Raw genomic sequence first — 18,639 nt, 5'->3', positions numbered from 1 at the left:
TTTAATGGTTTCTCTCTCTAGTTGTGTGTGTGTAATGGTTTCTCTCTCTCTCTAGTTGTGTGTGTTTAATGGTTTCTCTCTCTAGTTGTGTGTGTAATGGTTTCTCTCTCTCTTGTTGTGTGTGTAATGGTTTCTCTCTCTCTAGTTGTGTGTTTAATGGTTTCTCTCTCTCTAGTTGTGTTTAATGGTTTCTCTCTCTCTAGTTGTGTTTAATGGTTTCTCTCTCTCTAGTTGTGTGTTTAATGGTTTCTCTCTCTAGTTGTGTGTTTAATGGTTTCTCTCTCTAGTTGTGTGTTTAATGGTTTCTCTCTCTCTAGTTGTGTTTAATGGTTTCTCTCTCTCTAGTTGTGTGTTTAATGGTTTCTCTCTCTCTAGTTGTGTGTTTAATGGTTTCTCTCTCTCTAGTTGTGTGTTTAATGGTTTCTCTCTCTCTAGTTGTGTGTTTAATGGTTTCTCTCTCTCTAGTTGTGTGTTTAATGGTTTCTCTCTCTCTAGTTGTGTGTTTAATGGTTTCTCTCTCTCTAGTTGTGTGTTTAATGGTTTCTCTCTCTCTAGGTGTGTGTGTGTGTGTAATGGTTTCTCTCTCTCTAGTTGTGTGTGTTTAATGGTTTCTCTCTCTCTAGTTGTGTGTGTAATGGTTTCTCTCTCTCTAGTTGTGTGTGTGTTTAATGGTTTCTCTCTCTCTAGTTGTGTGTTTAATGGTTTCTCTCTCTCTAGTTGTGTGTGTGTTTAGTGGTTTCTCTCTCTCTAGTTGTGTGTTTAATGGTTTCTCTCTCTCTAGTTGTGTGTGTTTAATGGTTTCTCTCTCTAGTTGTGTGTGTTTAATGGTTTCTCTCTCTAGTTGTGTTTAATGGTTTCTCTCTCTCTAGTTGTGTGTTTAATGGTTTCTCTCTCTCTAGTTGTGTGTTTAATGGTTTCTCTCTCTCTAGTTGTGTTTAATGGTTTCTCTCTCTCTAGTTGTGTGTTTAGTGGTTTCTCTCTCTCTAGTTGTGTGTTTAGTGGTTTCTCTCTCTCTAGTTGTGTGTTTAGTGGTTTCTCTCTCTCTAGTTGTGTGTGTGTTTAATGGTTTCTCTCTCTCTAGTTGTGTGTTTAGTGGTTTCTCTCTCTCTAGTTGTGTGTGTGTTTAGTGGTTTCTCTCTCTCTAGTTGTGTGTGTGTTTAATGGTTTCTCTCTCTCTAGTTGTGTGTTTAATGGTTTCTCTCTCTCTAGTTGTGTGTGTGTTTAATGGTTTCTCTCTCTCTAGTTGTGTGTTTAATGGTTTCTCTCTCTCTAGTTGTGTGTGTGTTTAATGGTTTCTCTCTCTCTAGTTGTGTGTTTAATGGTTTCTCTCTCTCTAGTTGTGTGTGTGTTTAGTGGTTTCTCTCTCTCTAGTTGTGTGTTTAATGGTTTCTCTCTCTAGTTGTGTGTTTAATGGTTTCTCTCTCTCTAGTTGTGTGTTTAATGGTTTCTCTCTCTCTAGTTGTGTTTAATGGTTTCTCTCTCTCTAGTTGTGTATTTAATGGTTTCTCTCTCTCTAGTTGTGTTTAATGGTTTCTCTCTCTCTAGTTGTGTGTGTTTAATGGTTTCTCTCTCTCTAGTTGTGTTTAATGGTTTCTCTCTCTCTAGTTGTGTGTGTGTGTAATGGTTTCTCTCTCTCTAGGTGTGTGTGTGTGTGTAATGGTTTCTCTCTCTCTAGTTGTGTGTGTAATGGTTTCTCTCTCTCTAGTTGTGTGTTTAATGGTTTCTCTCTCTCTAGTTGTGTGTGTTTAATGGTTTCTCTCTCTCTAGTTGTGTGTGTGTTTAATGGTTTCTCTCTCTCTAGTTGTGTGTGTAATGGTTTCTCTCTCTCTAGTTGTGTGTTTAATGGTTTCTCTCTCTCTAGTTGTGTGTATTTAATGGTTTCTCTCTCTCTAGTTGTGTGTTTAATGGTTTCTCTCTCTCTAGTTGTGTGTGTGTTTAATGGTTTCTCTCTCTCTAGTTGTGTGTTTAATGGTTTCTCTCTCTCTAGTTGTGTGTGTGTTTAGTGGTTTCTCTCTCTCTAGTTGTGTGTTTAATGGTTTCTCTCTCTAGTTGTGTGTTTAATGGTTTCTCTCTCTCTAGTTGTGTGTTTAATGGTTTCTCTCTCTCTAGTTGTGTGTGTTTAATGGTTTCTCTCTCTCTAGTTGTGTGTGTTTAATGGTTTCTCTCTCTAGTTGTGTTTAATGGTTTCTCTCTCTCTAGTTGTGTGTTTAATGGTTTCTCTCTCTCTAGTTGTGTGTGTAATGGTTTCTCTCTCTCTAGTTGTGTGTTTAATGGTTTCTCTCTCTCTAGTTGTGTGTGTTTAATGGTTTCTCTCTCTCTAGTTGTGTGTGTGTTTAATGGTTTCTCTCTCTCTAGTTGTGTGTGTGTTTAATGGTTTCTCTCTCTAGTTGTGTTTAATGGTTTCTCTCTCTCTAGTTGTGTGTTTAATGGTTTCTCTCTCTCTAGTTGTGTGTTTAATGGTTTCTCTCTCTCTAGTTGTGTGTGTTTAATGGTTTCTCTCTCTAGTTGTGTTTAATGGTTTCTCTCTCTCTAGTTGTGTGTTTAATGGTTTCTCTCTCTCTAGTTGTGTGTTTAATGGTTTCTCTCTCTCTAGTTGTGTGTTTAATGGTTTCTCTCTCTCTAGTTGTGTTTAATGGTTTCTCTCTCTCTAGTTGTGTGTTTAGTGGTTTCTCTCTCTCTAGTTGTGTGTGTGTTTAATGGTTTCTCTCTCTCTAGTTGTGTGTTTAGTGGTTTCTCTCTCTCTAGTTGTGTGTGTGTTTAGTGGTTTCTCTCTCTCTAGTTGTGTGTGTGTTTAATGGTTTCTCTCTCTCTAGTTGTGTGTTTAATGGTTTCTCTCTCTCTAGTTGTGTGTGTGTTTAATGGTTTCTCTCTCTCTAGTTGTGTGTTTAATGGTTTCTCTCTCTCTAGTTGTGTGTGTAATGGTTTCTCTCTCTCTAGTTGTGTGTTTAATGGTTTCTCTCTCTCTAGTTGTGTGTGTGTTTAGTGGTTTCTCTCTCTCTAGTTGTGTGTTTAATGGTTTCTCTCTCTAGTTGTGTGTTTAATGGTTTCTCTCTCTCTAGTTGTGTGTTTAATGGTTTCTCTCTCTCTAGTTGTGTGTTTAATGGTTTCTCTCTCTCTAGTTGTGTTTAATGGTTTCTCTCTCTCTAGTTGTGTATTTAATGGTTTCTCTCTCTCTAGTTGTGTTTAATGGTTTCTCTCTCTCTAGTTGTGTGTGTTTAATGGTTTCTCTCTCTCTAGTTGTGTTTAATGGTTTCTCTCTCTCTAGTTGTGTTTAATGGTTTCTCTCTCTCTAGTTGTGTATTTAATGGTTTCTCTCTCTCTAGTTGTGTGTTTAATGGTTTCTCTCTCTCTAGTTGTGTATTTAATGGTTTCTCTCTCTCTAGTTGTGTTTAATGGTTTCTCTCTCTCTAGTTGTGTGTGTGTGTGTGTAATGGTTTCTCTCTCTCTAGGTGTGTGTGTGTGTGTGTAATGGTTTCTCTCTCTCTAGTTGTGTGTGTAATGGTTTCTCTCTCTCTAGTTGTGTGTTTAATGGTTTCTCTCTCTCTAGTTGTGTGTGTTTAATGGTTTCTCTCTCTCTAGTTGTGTGTTTAATGGTTTCTCTCTCTCTAGTTGTGTGTTTAATGGTTTCTCTCTCTCTAGTTGTGTGTTTAATGGTTTCTCTCTCTAGTTGTGTGTTTAATGGTTTCTCTCTCTAGTTGTGTTTAATGGTTTCTCTCTCTCTAGTTGTGTGTTTAATGGTTTCTCTCTCTCTAGTTGTGTGTTTAATGGTTTCTCTCTCTCTAGTTGTGTGTTTAATGGTTTCTCTCTCTCTAGTTGTGTGTGTTTAATGGTTTCTCTCTCTAGTTGTGTTTAATGGTTTCTCTCTCTCTGTGTGTGTGTTTAATGGTTTCTCTCTCTCTAGTTGTGTGTGTGTAATGGTTTCTCTCTCTCTAGTTGTGTGTGTTTAATGGTTTCTCTCTCTCTAGTTGTGTGTAATGGTTTCTCTCTCTCTAGTTGTGTGTTTAATGGTTTCTCTCTCTCTAGTTGTGTGTTTAATGGTTTCTCTCTCTCTAGTTGTGTTTAATGGTTTCTCTCTCTCTAGTTGTGTGTGTGTTTAATGGTTTCTCTCTCTCTAGTTGTGTGTGTGTTTAATGGTTTCTCTCTCTCTAGTTGTGTGTGTGTTTAATGGTTTCTCTCTCTCTAGTTGTGTGTTTAATGGTTTCTCTCTCTCTAGTTGTGTGTTTAATGGTTTCTCTCTCTCTAGTTGTGTGTTTAATGGTTTCTCTCTCTCTAGTTGTGTGTTTAATGGTTTCTCTCTCTCTAGTTGTGTGTTTAATGGTTTCTCTCTCTCTAGTTGTGTTTAATGGTTTCTCTCTCTCTAGTTGTGTGTTTAATGGTTTCTCTCTCTCTAGTTGTGTTTAATGGTTTCTCTCTCTAGTTGTGTGTGTAATGGTTTCTCTCTCTCTAGTTGTGTTTAATGGTTTCTCTCTCTCTAGTTGTGTGTGTAATGGTTTCTCTCTCTCTAGTTGTGTGTTTAGTGGTTTCTCTCTCTCTAGTTGTGTGTTTAGTGGTTTCTCTCTCTCTAGGTGTGTGTGTGTGTGTAATGGTTTCTCTCTCTCTAGTTGTGTGTTTAATGGTTTCTCTCTCTCTAGGTGTGTGTGTGTGTGTTTAATGGTTTCTCTCTCTCTAGTTGTGTGTGTAATGGTTTCTCTCTCTCTAGTTGTGTGTTTAATGGTTTCTCTCTCTCTAGTTGTGTGTGTTTAATGGTTTCTCTCTCTCTAGTTGTGTGTGTTTAATGGTTTCTCTCTCTCTAGTTGTGTGTGTGTTTAATGGTTTCTCTCTCTCTAGTTGTGTGTGTGTTTAATGGTTTCTCTCTCTAGTTGTGTTTAATGGTTTCTCTCTCTCTAGTTGTGTGTGTGTAATGGTTTCTCTCTCTCTAGTTGTGTGTGTTTAATGGTTTCTCTCTCTCTAGTTGTGTGTGTGTTTAATGGTTTCTCTCTCTCTAGTTGTGTGTGTGTTAAATGGTTTCTCTCTCTCTAGTTGTGTTTAATGGTTTCTCTCTCTCTAGTTGTGTGTGTGTAATGGTTTCTCTCTCTCTAGTTGTGTGTGTTTAATGGTTTCTCTCTCTCTAGTTGTGTGTAATGGTTTCTCTCTCTCTAGTTGTGTGTAATGGTTTCTCTCTCTCTAGTTGTGTATTTAATGGTTTCTCTCTCTCTAGTTGTGTGTGTGTGTTTAATGGTTTCTCTCTCTCTCTCTAGTTGTGTGTATTTAATGGTTTCTCTCTCTCTAGTTGTGTGTTTAATGGTTTCTCTCTCTCTAGTTGTGTTTAATGGTTTCTCTCTCTCTAGTTGTGTGTGTGTAATGGTTTCTCTCTCTCTAGTTGTGTGTGTTTAATGGTTTCTCTCTCTCTAGTTGTGTGTAATGGTTTCTCTCTCTCTAGTTGTGTGTAATGGTTTCTCTCTCTCTAGTTGTGTGTTTAATGGTTTCTCTCTCTCTAGTTGTGTGTGTGTTTAATGGTTCCTCCACGGCTCACCTGCGCTCCACCTCTAGTTAACCTGTGACTGGCTGGAGGAGAGGTCCATCTGTGACTTAGAGACCCCGGAGCGTCTGGCAGGACAGTGCAACACGATAAAACACAATTCACTCACTCATCACTGCAATCAGCACATCTGTGTTTCATCCAGGGACAAGCCTGGTGGTCCTAGATCTGTGTAGCCCCCCCCAACTCCTATGGTCGTTGCAGTTGACTGATCTGCACAAACAGATCTGGGACCAGGCTAAAATAGGACCACTAGTCAACATGAACTAACACGGGTGTGAATTCCAAGCAACTTTTGAACGAAACGTTCAATACATATTTACCCATGGTAGGAGCAGTCAGAAAGAGACTTCTTACGACTTTAATCCCAAAACATTCAGGAGATATGGTACCAGTCAAAAGTTTGGACACATCGATTCATTCAAGGGTTTTTGCTTTATTTTCTACATTGTAGAATAATAGCAAAAACATAAACGATGAAATAACACATATGGAATCATGTAGTAACCAAAAAAGTATTAAATTAAAATAGACTTTATATTTGAGATTCTTCAAATAGCCTTTACCTTGATGGACAGCTTTGCATACTCTGGTTACTACATAATTCCATAATGTGTTATTTCATCGTTTTCATGTCTTCACTACAATGTAGAAAATAGTAAAAACGAAAGAAAAACCCTTGAATGAGTCGGTGTGGTAAACCTTTTGCCCGTTAGTGTAGCCGTGCTCAGAGTTGTCCCGTTTTGCCTACCCCAGCCTACCATGAGACATCCATTCTTTCATCACCGGAAAATAAAACGGTTGAGTTCGATATCATTTAAAACTTTTTCCCCCCCTTCATTTTCACATTGTAGCTTAGACCCTATTTTACATCCTCATCATCGGAGGAGTTTGTGTTTTTCCTACCGTCTGATCGCATTCTCTTGAATACAGGGTGGGTGTCATGTTTTGGCTGATAAATGTACTAAAATGGGAATAAAAATTACATTTCAACCTTCACATTGGTACCACGAAGATGTTGACTTGAATGGGAATATCATTTGTTTTAATTGATACTGTTAATCCTCCATAGGAAACCTATTGAAATCAGAACTAGAATACAATAGACATTGAAGTTGACAGTCAATGGTCGGTTAACCGGCGGCCATCATTAGCAGTGATTGGAAATTAAAATTGCAATTCGATGTAAATTATGTACCAGATAAAATGCAGCGGTCTGAAGGGAGGGCCTGTTTTTAAAGCTTTTATATCGACTCAACACGGACGTCTCACGGTAGGGTAGGTCAACGCTGAGCACCTCTCGCTCCTCAAAAAACGAGCTGCGGTCAAAAAGTAAATCAAATAGAAATAGAAATGACAACATTTTCTAACCCTGAGATTCAACCAAACAAGCTGACTGTTATTAGATCACCTTGGTTCTTCCTCCAGCGAGCGTTCGAACCGGGCGGGGCGGAGGTCTGGGGTGGCGGAGAGGAAGGTAGAGCAGAAGGGACCGGCCTGGGAGGCCTCTGCTGTTGCTGCTCCGGTCCAGAAACATCCAGTGGAGATTGAAGGTACTGTGAAAAGGAACCATAGGATCCCTCGGGGAGCTGGTCTGTGAGGCTTGGGGGCTGGGTGGCTGACAATCCCCCATCACCTCCCTCCTGGATGGAGAAAGCCCCAGGGAGCAGGGCCGAGTTGAGGTCCAGGCCGAGGAGAGATCCATCCGCTGGGGGCTGGTAGGGGGAGGGAGCCAGGGCAGAGAGATGGTCAGACCCAGTGGACCCAGGGACAGGATGAGAGGGTTCCAACTCCATGGGTTCCTGCTGCTGTGGGGTCTCCTGGTCTGTAGCCATGGGAACAGCAGCATCGGGGTCAGGGTCAGGCTTGACCTCTGCCTGCTCGCCAGCCTTGGCCTTGCTCTTGGCTACCTTAGCGCAGGTGTGGAGGTGTTTGAGGAGGGCGCGGTAGGAACGCAGCTTGGACCGACAACTCTGACACCTGGCAGAGAGAAAGAGGGGAAGCAAGACAATCGTCAGACCTGTCAGAGGGACATCTGGATGCATGACGAGTAGCACTGAGTGTATCTCTCCTACACACACAAATACCTACAGGAAGTACGTGTTGGGTTTGTGGTGCTGTCTCATATGTTCCATCAGATGCTGCATGCTGGGAAAGGAGCCGCTGCAGCCGATAGAGGAGCAGAGGAACACTTTACCTGAGAGGAGAGAGATAGTGAGTACATTCCATATTAAACTGATTATCGCAGGAGGCATAATGTGAAATGTAATCACCTTACTCTGCTCATCTTAAATCGGCGTAAGGTCAAAACCGAAGTAAGCATACGCCCGATTAAAACACCTCGTTTTCTGAGCCATCTTTCGAATTATTAGGATGCGTAAACACCTAAAAAAAAAAAAAAAAAAAAAAAAAAAAAAAATCGCTATTCCAGCTGTGGATTTGATCTGCGCATGTGCCAGCCTCCCCCTCTCTTGTGGGGTGCCAGCCTCCCCCTCTCTTGTGGGGCGCCAGCCTCCCCCTCTCTTGTGGGGTGCCAGCCTCCCCCTCTCTTGTGGGGCGCCAGCCTCCCCCTCTCTTGTGGGGCGCCAGCCTCCCCCTCTCTTGTGGGGCGCCAGCCTCCCCCTCTCTTGTGGGGCGCCAGCCTCCCCCTCTCTTGTGGGGCGCCAGCCTCCCCCTCTCTTGTGGGGCGCCAGCCTCCCCCTCTCTTGTGGGGCGCCAGCCTCCCCCTCTCTTGTGGGGCGCCAGCCTCCCCCTCTCTTGTGGGGCGCCAGCCTCCCCCTCTCTTGTGGGGCGCCAGCCTCCCCCTCTCTTGTGGGGCGCCAGCCTCCCCCTCTCTTGTGGGGCGCCAGCCTCCCCCTCTCTTGTGGGGCGCCAGCCTCCCCCTCTCTTGTGGGGCGCCAGCCTCCCCCTCTCTTGTGGGGCGCCAGCCTCCCCCTCTCTTGTGGGGCGCCAGCCTCCCCCTCTCTTGTGGGGCGCCAGCCTCCCCCTCTCTTGTGGGGCGCCAGCCTCCCCCTCTCTTGTGGGGCGCCAGCCTCCCCCTCTCTTGTGGGGCGCCAGCCTCCCCCTCTCTTGTGGGGCGCCAGCCTCCCCCTCTCTTGTGGGGCGCCAGCCTCCCCCTCTCTTGTGGGGCGCCAGCCTCCCCCTCTCTTGTGGGGCGCCAGCCTCCCCCTCTCTTGTGGGGCGCCAGCCTCCCCCTCTCTTGTGGGGCGCCAGCCTCCCCCTCTCTTGTGGGGCGCCAGCCTCCCCCTCTCTTGTGGGGCGCCAGCCTCCCCCTCTCTTGTGGGGCGCCAGCCTCCCCCTCTCTTGTGGGGCGCCAGCCTCCCCCTCTCTTGTGGGGCGCCAGCCTCCCCCTCTCTTGTGGGGCGCCAGCCTCCCCCTCTCTTGTGGGGCGCCAGCCTCCCCCTCTCTTGTGGGGCGCCAGCCTCCCCCTCTCTTGTGGGGCGCCAGCCTCCCCCTCTCTTGTGGGGCGCCAGCCTCCCCCTCTCTTGTGGGGCGCCAGCCTCCCCCTCTCTTGTGGGGCGCCAGCCTCCCCCTCTCTTGTGGGGCGCCAGCCTCCCCCTCTCTTGTGGGGCGCCAGCCTCCCCCTCTCTTGTGGGGCGCCACATCTGAGCAGACTCCTGTCTACTGTGATATACCTGGGCCCCCTATCCTACACTGGGACATTATCTGAGCAGACTCCTGCCTACTGTGATATACCTGGCCCCCCTATCCTGCACTGGGACATTATCTGAGCAGACTCCTACCTACTGTGATATACCTGGCCCCCCTATCCTGCACTGGGACGTTATCTGAGCAGACTCCTGTCTACTGTGATATACCTGGGCCCCCTATCGTGCACTGGGACATTATCTGAGCAGACTCCTGTCTACTGATATACCTGGGCCCCCTATCGTGCACTGGGACATTATCTGAGCAGACTCCTGTCTACTGATATACCTGGGCCCCCTATCGTGCACTGGGACATTATCTGAGCAGACTCCTGTCTACTGATATACCTGGGCCCCCTATCGTGCACTGGGACATTATCTGAGCAGACTCCTGTCTACTGTGATATACCTGGCCCCCCTATCGTGCACTGGGACATTATCTGAGCAGACTCCTGCTGCATTCATCCTTCCACTTGACATTGTGCCTAGGATGTTTTTGGACTACTGTCAAACTTGAACTCCACTTGGATTGACTCTTTTGGATTCTCGCGCGGCCCGGTGTAGCGCTTGCCACCCTCCCGTCTTTCCACCGACCTGTCCTGGAAACTACATCTCCTCCAAGGTGCTTCTCTGCTGGCTATCATCCTGGAAACTACATCTCCTCCAAGGTGCTTCTCTGCTGGCTATCATCCTGGAAACTACATCCCCACCAAGGTGCTTCTCTGCTGGCTATCATCCTGGAAACTACACCGCCTCCAAGGTGCTTCTCTGCTGGCTATCATCCTGGAAACTACCTCCCCTCCAAGGTGCTTCTCTGCTGGCTATCATCCTGGAAACTACACCCCCACCAAGGTGCTTCTCTGCTGGCTATCATCCTGGAAACTACACCCCCTCCAAGGTGCTTCTCTGCTGGCTATCATCCTGGAAACTACACCCCCTCCAAGGTGCTTCTCTGCTGGCTATCATCCTGGAAACTACACCCCCTCCAAGGTGCTTCTCTGCTGGCTATCATCCTGGAAACTACATCCCCACCAAGGTGCTTCTCTGCTGGCTATCATCCTGGTAACTACATCCCCACCAAGGTGCTTCTCTGCTGGCTAACATACTGGTAAGTCACCGCTCTCTCCTTGTTGGCCAGGTTCTAGTCTGTGGTTGTGTTTATTATGGGTCCTAGTGTTGGCTGGGTTCTAGTCTGTGGTTGTGTTTATTATGGGTCCTAGTGCTGGCTGGGTTCTAGTCTGTGGTTGTGTTTATTGTGGGTCCTAGTGCTGGCTGGGTTCTAGTCTGTGGTTGTGTTTATTGTGGGTCCTAGTGCTGGCTGGGTTCTAGTCTGTGGTTGTGTTTATTGTGGGTCCTAGTGCTGGCCAGGTTCTAGTCTGTGGTTGTGTTTATTGTGGGTCCTAGTGCTGGCTGGGTTCTAGTCTGTGGTTGTGTTTATTGTGGGTCCTAGTGCTGGCTGGGTTCTAGTCTGTGGTTGTGTTTATTGTGGGTCCTAGTGCTGGCTGGGTTCTAGTCTGTGGTTGTGTTTATTGTGGGTCCTAGTGCTGGCTGGGTTCTAGTCTGTGGTTGTGTTTATTGTGGGTCCTAGTGCTGGCCAGGTTCTAGTCTGTGGTTGTGTTTATTGTGGGTCCTTGTGTTGGCTGGGTTCTAGTCTGTGGTTGTGTTTATTATGGGTCCTAGTGCTGGCTGGGTTCTAGTCTGTGGTTGTGTTTATTGTGGATCCTAGTGTTGGCTGGGTTCTAGTCTGTGGTTGTGTTTATTGTAGGTCCTAGTGTTGGCTGGGTTCTAGTCTGTGGTTGTGTTTATTGTGGGTCCCTGTGTTGGCTGGGTTCTAGTCTGTGGTTGTGTTTATTATGGGTCCTAGTGCTGGCTGGGTTCTAGTCTGTGGTTGTGTTTATTATGGGTCCTAGTGTTGGCTGGGTTCTAGTCTGTGGTTGTGTTTATTATGGGTCCTAGTGCTGGCTGGGTTCTAGTCTGTGGTTGTGTTTATTATGGGTCCTAGTGTTGGCTGGGTTCTAGTCTGTGGTTGTGTTTATTATGGGTCCTAGTGTTGGCTGGGTTCTAGTCTGTGGTTGTGTTTATTATGGGTCCTAGTGCTGGCTGGGTTCTAGTCTGTGGTTGTGTTTATTGTGGGTCCTAGTGCTGGCTGGGTTCTAGTCTGTGGTTGTGTTTATTGTGGGTCCTAGTGCTGGCTGGGTTCTAGTCTGTGGTTGTGTTTATTGTGGGTCCTAGTGCTGGCCAGGTTCTAGTCTGTGGTTGTGTTTATTGTGGGTCCTTGTGTTGGCTGGGTTCTAGTCTGTGGTTGTGTTTATTATGGGTCCTAGTGCTGGCTGGGTTCTAGTCTGTGGTTGTGTTTATTGTGGATCCTAGTGTTGGCTGGGTTCTAGTCTGTGGTTGTGTTTATTGTAGGTCCTAGTGTTGGCTGGGTTCTAGTCTGTGGTTGTGTTTATTGTGGGTCCCTGTGTTGGCTGGGTTCTAGTCTGTGGTTGTGTTTATTATGGGTCCTAGTGCTGGCTGGGTTCTAGTCTGTGGTTGTGTTTATTATGGGTCCTAGTGTTGGCTGGGTTCTAGTCTGTGGTTGTGTTTATTATGGGTCCTAGTGCTGGCCAGGTTCTAGTCTGTGGTTGTGTTTATTATGGGTCCTAGTGTTGGCTGGGTTCTAGTCTGTGGTTGTGTTTATTATGGGTCCTAGTGCTGGCTGGGTTCTAGTCTGGTTGTGTTTATTGTGGGTCCTTGTGTTGGCTGGGTTCTAGTCTGTGGTTTGGTTTATTTTGGGTCCTAGTGCTGGCTGGGTTCTAGTCTGTGGTTGTGTTTATTGTGGGTCCTAGTGTTGGCTGGGTTCTAGTCTGTGGTTGTGTTTATTGTGGGTCCTAGTGCTGGCTGGGTTCTAGTCTGTGGTTGTGTTTATTGTGGGTCCTAGTGCTGGCTGGGTTCTAGTCTGTGGTTGTGTTTATTGTGGGTTCTAGTGCTGGCTAGGTTCTAGTCTGTGGTTGTGTTTATTATGGGTCCTAGTGCTGGCTGGGTTCTAGTCTGGTTGTGTTTATTGTGGGTCCCTGTGTTGGCTGGGTTCTAGTCTGTGGTTTGGTTTATTTTGGGTCCTAGTGCTGGCTGGGTTCTAGTCTGTGGTTTGGTTTATTTTGGGTCCTAGTGTTTCGTTTTTGCGTCTTTTACCTTCAGTAAGGTACACCAGCTGAAAATACAATATTTTTGGTTATGGAACAAATATCTTTCACAGCAGTTTAGATGGTACAATGATTCTGTACACAATAATGGCTTGTTTTGTCACATTAACTTTAATTATGAGAACTAATAGAATTTCAGAAACCAGGAAACGACAAGAGCGATTTCTGCATAGTGCAGCTTTAATCTGACTATAATAATTGCAACTGTCCTCAGTGACGCTTTTTATCCTCATACACACACGCAGCAGTTCAGGTACTTCTGAGTCGACCTTTATCCAATAAGGAAATCTTTATTCATAAAACCACGTCTCCTCCAGGATCCAGGAAGTGTGTTGTCTTCTATGAGCTTACCTGGGAGGGACTGCGTGGGGACGTGATTCTGATGGTCCTTGATGTGTTTGGCCAGGCTGTCTGTGTCCGTGTAGACACGATAGCAGCCATATAACGTGCAGGGCATTCTCTGACCTATAGAGAGAGGAAACAGCTTTCTTGTTTTAAAATGTTTTAAACAGTTGCAGTCGATAATATTGTTCAGCTAATACAGTCATCAAGGCAGGGGTGTAAACATCACGCCGATTCTGTTGCAAAACATTTTGCAACAGAAACCGTTTTTTTCCAAATGGAAAAACGCAGCTCCATCCCCGTTTTGTTCCAGATGGAAAAACACAGCTCCCTCCCCGTTTTGTTCCAGATGGAAAAACGCAGCTCCCTCCCCGTTTTGTTCCAGATGGAAAAACGCAGCTCCCTCCCCGTTTTGTTCCAGATGGAAAAACACAGCTCCCTCCCCGTTTTGTTCCAGATGGAAAAACGCAGCTCCCTCCCCGTTTTGTTCCAGATGGAAAAACACAGCTCCCTCCCCGTTTTGTTCCAGATGGAAAAACACAGCTCCCTCCCCGTTTTGTTCCAGATGGAAAAACACAGCTCCCTCCCCGTTTTGTTCCAGATGGAAAAACACAGCTCCCTCCCCGTTTTGTTCCAGATGGAAAAACACAGCTCCCTCCCCGTTTTGTTCCAGATGGAAAAACACAGCTCCCTCCCCGTTTTGTTCCAGATGGAAAAACACAGCTCCCTCCCCGTTTTGTTCCAGATGGAAAAACACAGCTCCCTCCCCGTTTTGTTCCAGATGGAAAAACACAGCTCCCTCCCCGTTTTGTTCCAGATGGAAAAACGCAGCTCCCTCCCCGTTTTGTTCCAGATGAAAAAACGCAGCTCCCTCCCCGTTTTGTTCCAGATGGAAAAACACAGCTCCCTCCCCGTTTTGTTCCAGATGGAAAAACACAGCTCCCTCCCCGTTTTGTTCCAGATGGAAAAACGCAGCTCCCTCCCCGTTTTGTTCCAGATGGAAAAACGCAGCTCCCTCCCCGTTTTGTTCCAGATGGAAAAACACAGCTCCCTCCCCGTTTTGTTCCATTTGCTTCCGTTTGGTTCCTAAACAGTAAACGGTTTCCGTAATAAATATGCCTCATGACTCACTAATTGCATTAATGTTGACGAAATAAGAAATTACACATTATCAACAGGTCTAGTTTTCAGTAAGACGCAGTGCACCCTGCCTCTATCAGGTAGCCTCGTGGTTAGAGCGTTGGGCCAGTAACCGGAAGGTTGCTGGATCGAATCACCGAGCGGACAAGGTAAAAATCTGTCGTTGTGCCCCTGAGCAGATCTGTTCCCTGGGCGCCAAAGACGTGGATGTCGATTAAGGCAGCCCCCCCTCACCTCTCTGATCCAGAGGGGTTGGGTTAAATGCGGAAGACACATTTCATTTGAATACATTCAGTTGGACAACTGACTAGGTATCCCCCATTTTCCTTTCTGTAGCCTAGTTGTAATTTTAGAATCACAATATAGAATCAGTTTGACGAGGTGAAAAACAGATTGTTTTACTATTATCTTTTCGATGGCTGATTGCTCTGCTATTTTATTAGCAATTTAGTGTTGTGGATTTTTATTTTGAGTAGCTAATCAATCTTGTCATTCTGAATGAAGCTAGCTGTTTGTTTTCGACCCTGCACTCTCTCCTTCAATGTCCACATTGTAAAATGTAATTATTTTTGTTGGAGAACATCGCCCGCCTAGGACCCTCGCTCACTACATCTGACAGAAAAACTAATCCATACATTCCTTTTTTTTTCTAGAATTGATTATGTGAACAAAGTACTTGCAAAATCAATTAATAAACTACAGCTCATCCAAAAAAAAGTGCCTCTAGGATTCTGCCACAAACAAACCAGTCTGTCCACATCACCCTCATCCTTGCTCATCTACATCGGCTACCATTTTCTCAAAAAATTGACTACACAATTATCCTTCTTGTCTACAAAGCCCTAAATGACATCGGACCAGCCTACCTGTCAGACCTACTCTCCCCCTGACCCGCCATGCACTCTATATTCAAGCCCTGCCAAACTGCTCCACCTCCACGTACTCTACATCTATGCCCCCAGGACCAGGCTCCTCCATGCCCCCGGGACCAGGCTCCTCCGGGCCCCCGGGACCAGGCTCCTCCGGGCCCCCGGGACCAGTCTCCTCCGGGCCCCCGGGACCAGTCTCCTCCGGGCCCCCGGGACCAGTCTCCTCCAGTCATGTGTTGCTGCCATGCTGTATTGTCATGTGTTGGTTGCTGCCATGCTGTATTGTCGTGTGTTGGTTGCTGCCAAGCTGTGTTGTCGTGTGTTGCTGCCATGCTGTGTCGTCGTGTGTTGGTTGCTGCCATGCTGTGTCGTCGTGTGTTGCTGCCATGCTGTGTCGTCGTGTGTTGCTGCCATGCTGTGTCGTCGTGTGTTGCTGCCATGCTGTGTTGTCGTGTGTTGCTGCCATGCTGTGTTGTCGTGTGTTGCTGCCATGCTGTGTTGTCGTGTGTTGCTGCCATGCTGTGTTGTCGTCGTGTGTTGCTGCCAAGCTGTGTTGTCGTGTGTTGCTGCCATGCTGTGTTGTCGTGTGTTGCTGCCATGCTGTGTTGTCGTGTGTTGGTTGCTGCCATGCTGTGTTGTCGTGTGTTGCTGCCATGCTGTGTTGTCGTGTGTTGGTTGCTGCCAAGCTGTGTTGTCGTGTGTTGCTGCCATGCTGTGTTGTCGTGTGTTGGTTGCTGCCATGCTGTGTTGTCGTGTGTTGCTGCCATGCTGTGTTGTCGTCATGTGTTGCTGCCATGCTGTGTTGTCGTCATGTGTTGCTGCCATGCTGTGTTGTCGTCGTGTGTTGCTGCCATGCTGTGTTGTCGTCGTGTGTTGCTGCCATGCTGTGTTGTCGTCGTGTGTTGCTGCCATGCTGTGTTGTCGTCGTGTGTTGCTGCCATGCTGTGTTGTCGTCGTGTGTTGCTGCCAAGCTGTGTTGTCGTGTGTTGCTGCCATGCTGTGTTGTCGTGTGTTGGTTGCTGCCATGCTGTATTGTCGTGTGTTGGTTGCTGCCAAGCTGTGTTGTCGTGTGTTGCTGCCATGCTGTGTTGTCGTGTGTTGCTGCCATGCTGTGTTGTCGTGTGTTGGTTGCTGCCAAGCTGTGTTGTCGTGTGTTGCTGCCATGCTGTGTTGTCGTGTGTTGCTGCCATGCTGTGTTGTCGTGTGTTGCTGCCATGCTGTGTTGTCGTGTGTTGCTGCCATGCTGTGTTGTCGTGTGTTGCTGCCATGCTGTGTTGTCGTCGTGTGTTGCTGCCATGCTGTGTTGTCGTCGTGTGTTGCTGCCATGCTGTGTTGTCGTCGTGTGTTGCTGCCATGCTGTGTTGTCGTCGTGTGTTGCTGCCATGCTGTGTTGTCGTCGTGTGTTGCTGCCATGCTGTGTTGTCGTCGTGTGTTGCTGCCATGCTGTGTTGTCGTCATGTGTTGCTGCCATGCTGTGTTGTCGTCATGTGTTGCTGCCATGCTGTGTTGTCGTCATGTGTTGCTGCCATGCTGTGTTGTCGTCATGTGTTGCTGCCATGCTGTGTTGTTGGTGTTTTAGGTCTCTCTTTCTGTAGTGTCTCTCTTGTCATGTGTGTTTTGTCCTATATTTTTAATCCCAGCCCCCGTCCCCACTGGAGGCCTTTTGCCTTTAGGCCGTCATTGTAAATCAGAATATGTTCTCTAACTGACTGGCCTAGTTAAATAAAGGTAAAATAAAAGTTCTGACACTTGCCAGGTGGTAGTGTGAGGTCTGAAGCGTCATCACGTGGTATTGTTACACAAGCGTCGCTATGTTGTGTCGAATCGGTAGTGATTTGAAAACAGCATCGGAACGTCAGATGGTGATGTGCAGTTCGAACGATTCATTATTTTTTTGAACGACTCTTTACTGACTTGCGAGTCATGAACCCCCCCCCCCCCCCCCCCCCGAGTGACTCGTTCATTTGACCTGCTGTACACTGGGTAGACTGGACTCATTTTTCGGATAAAAACGAGTTCATTGCATCTGCCGTGGAGCCCAGTTTCATAATATTACCATATGTCCCAACTGCTTGTTGTACTTTTTTTAGTAAATCACTAACAAACAGGCCTTATTTTCCTGCATTTTTCACCCTGCCAGTGTAACGGATGTGAAATGGCTAGCTTGTTAGCGGGTACGCGCTAGTAGCGTTTCAATCAGTTACGTCACTTGCTCTGAAACCTAGAAGTAGTGTTGCACCTTGCTCTGCAAGGGCCGTGGCCTTTGTGGAGCGATGGGTAACGATGCTTCATGGGTGACTGTTGTCGATGTGTGCAGAGGGTCCCTGGTTCGCGCCAGTGTCGGGGCGAGGGGACGTACTAAAGTTATACTGTTACATTGGTGCCGTGTGCCAGCACCTATTAGTTCTATTGAGCACCAACTCGCCTTCCGAACGTTATATTCCCAGCTTATTGTTCAACGTCACAACGTCGTCTCTATTGTTGACAATGAGACAGCTCGTCCCATTGTTTCCTATAGGGGAAATATAGGTACGTCTGTTCAATTAGCTAAATATCTCGCAATGTATATCTTTTGTTTTTCCCCCCCAAACGAAATACCTTTTGCCCTTGGAACGCTGCTGGACCTCCCCCCATTGTTTTCATATGCAGAGGCATGCTGGTATATTTCGCCAAAAATCAAACAATGTTTGATTTTTCAACAATATTTACATTTTTTCAAGTCGGACACCATTTTAAATCAGGATAATCTCCTCTTTCTAATTATATAAAGTTGGGCAGCGTCATCTGCTGTCATCGATCGCTAGACCAGAAACAGTCAAATTGCCATTCGTTTCTTACTTCCGTGTTTTGCAGATATAAGCACCATCGAGGTGCGGATGTTTACTTTCAACACGAGTTGTTATTTTTCAGTTTCCTTCCAAAAACCTGATGGTAGTTGTAAAATAAAAAGGGTTACATTTTTGTGCCATTTCGGGCGAAATTGAATTCTAAGCATCACTCCAGTGAGGAGAGGCTTTTTGCTATGGGATCGCGCTAGTGTTCCAACTCAGCCAAACTTTCTTTTGTCATTTTTCAGCCTTGGATTTATTTTGACTCGTTCTATTGTCCAAATTAAACTAAAGAAATGAGTCGAACAATTCGTTCTTTTGACGACGACAAACAGATCAGAATCAGTTAAAAAATAGCCCAACTTCCCATGACTAGCGCCGGAGCTCCGTTATCAATCGTCCCATCACTATTGATTATAGTTCGCTAACAGTAAAATGTGTAGTTGTTGCATAAAACCTTGGGTTGTGTTGCTAGTAGGCTGCAGTAGTGGTACAGAGGCCATCCCCGTAGTCATGTTGGTGGGGGACGAGGAGTCAACTGGCGGTACGGGAGAAGACGACAGCAGTCTCACTAGTTCAGACTACCTAAAACAAATGAATCCATGCTGTTATATCAATATAACGGACATGTAGCTAGTTATGCATGTTAGGTTAGCTATATTAATTCCTTCGTCAGCTAACCAGCCAGAACAGTCACAGACACTTTTCGATAGCTAGCTTATTAGCTAAACATAACAAAATATAAGCTACCGAAATGATTATCTAGCTATGTAACCAGACAAATAACTCTTACCATAGCCCATTTGCAAATAGGATGATCAATCTTAATCGCTGACCATTTTGCGAACAAGAAGGAAAACGTAATGAAGCTTTGATAGGTTTCTTTACCAGCGTCTCGTCTGCAACATAAAAAAAAGTACTTCCGGGTTACGGAATTTCGGAAATGTTCAAAAGAAAAGTACCCAACGTAATATGTTAAAAGTGTCGTTGACACAGTGGCGATTTTAGCATGTAAATGTTGGTGGGACAAAATACAAATAAAAAACTATGTTAGATGCATGCGAGCAAGGACACTACACAACACTAAACAATACATGAACTGCACTATAACGG

At 45.9% G+C, this 18,639-nt stretch overlaps 1 protein-coding gene across 6 annotated transcripts in view; it reads right to left on the bottom strand.

Annotated features, from left to right (window-relative positions):
- The window catches only part of znf414 (zinc finger protein 414), a 25,301-nt gene extending 6,662 nt beyond the window's left edge, over nucleotides 1-18,639 (bottom strand). The window contains exons 1-6 of one of the 6 annotated variants that reach the window (XR_008754655.1): nucleotides 18,320-18,628; nucleotides 17,984-18,107; nucleotides 12,699-12,812; nucleotides 7,610-7,715; nucleotides 6,930-7,498; nucleotides 5,513-5,586 (exon numbers count right to left, since the gene is read on the bottom strand). Coding sequence is in view for 5 of the 6 variants with exons in the window: in XM_055882454.1 (XP_055738429.1) it covers nucleotides 5,513-5,586; nucleotides 6,930-7,498; nucleotides 7,610-7,715; nucleotides 12,699-12,812; nucleotides 17,984-18,107; nucleotides 18,320-18,322 (990 nt within the window). In the remaining variant the exon portion in view is untranslated. Of the gene's footprint in view, nucleotides 1-5,512; nucleotides 5,587-6,929; nucleotides 7,499-7,609; nucleotides 7,716-12,698; nucleotides 12,813-17,983; nucleotides 18,112-18,319 lie in introns of all 6 variants that reach the window. The other 5 variants (XM_055882454.1, XM_055882453.1, XM_055882452.1 and 2 more) reach the window with 5 other exon arrangements.

The sequence above is a fragment of the Salvelinus fontinalis genome, chromosome 26 (assembly GCF_029448725.1).
Source record: "Salvelinus fontinalis isolate EN_2023a chromosome 26, ASM2944872v1, whole genome shotgun sequence".
Taxonomy (NCBI): Eukaryota; Metazoa; Chordata; class Actinopteri; order Salmoniformes; family Salmonidae; genus Salvelinus; species Salvelinus fontinalis.
This window is presented reverse-complemented; position numbering and strand designations above follow the sequence as displayed.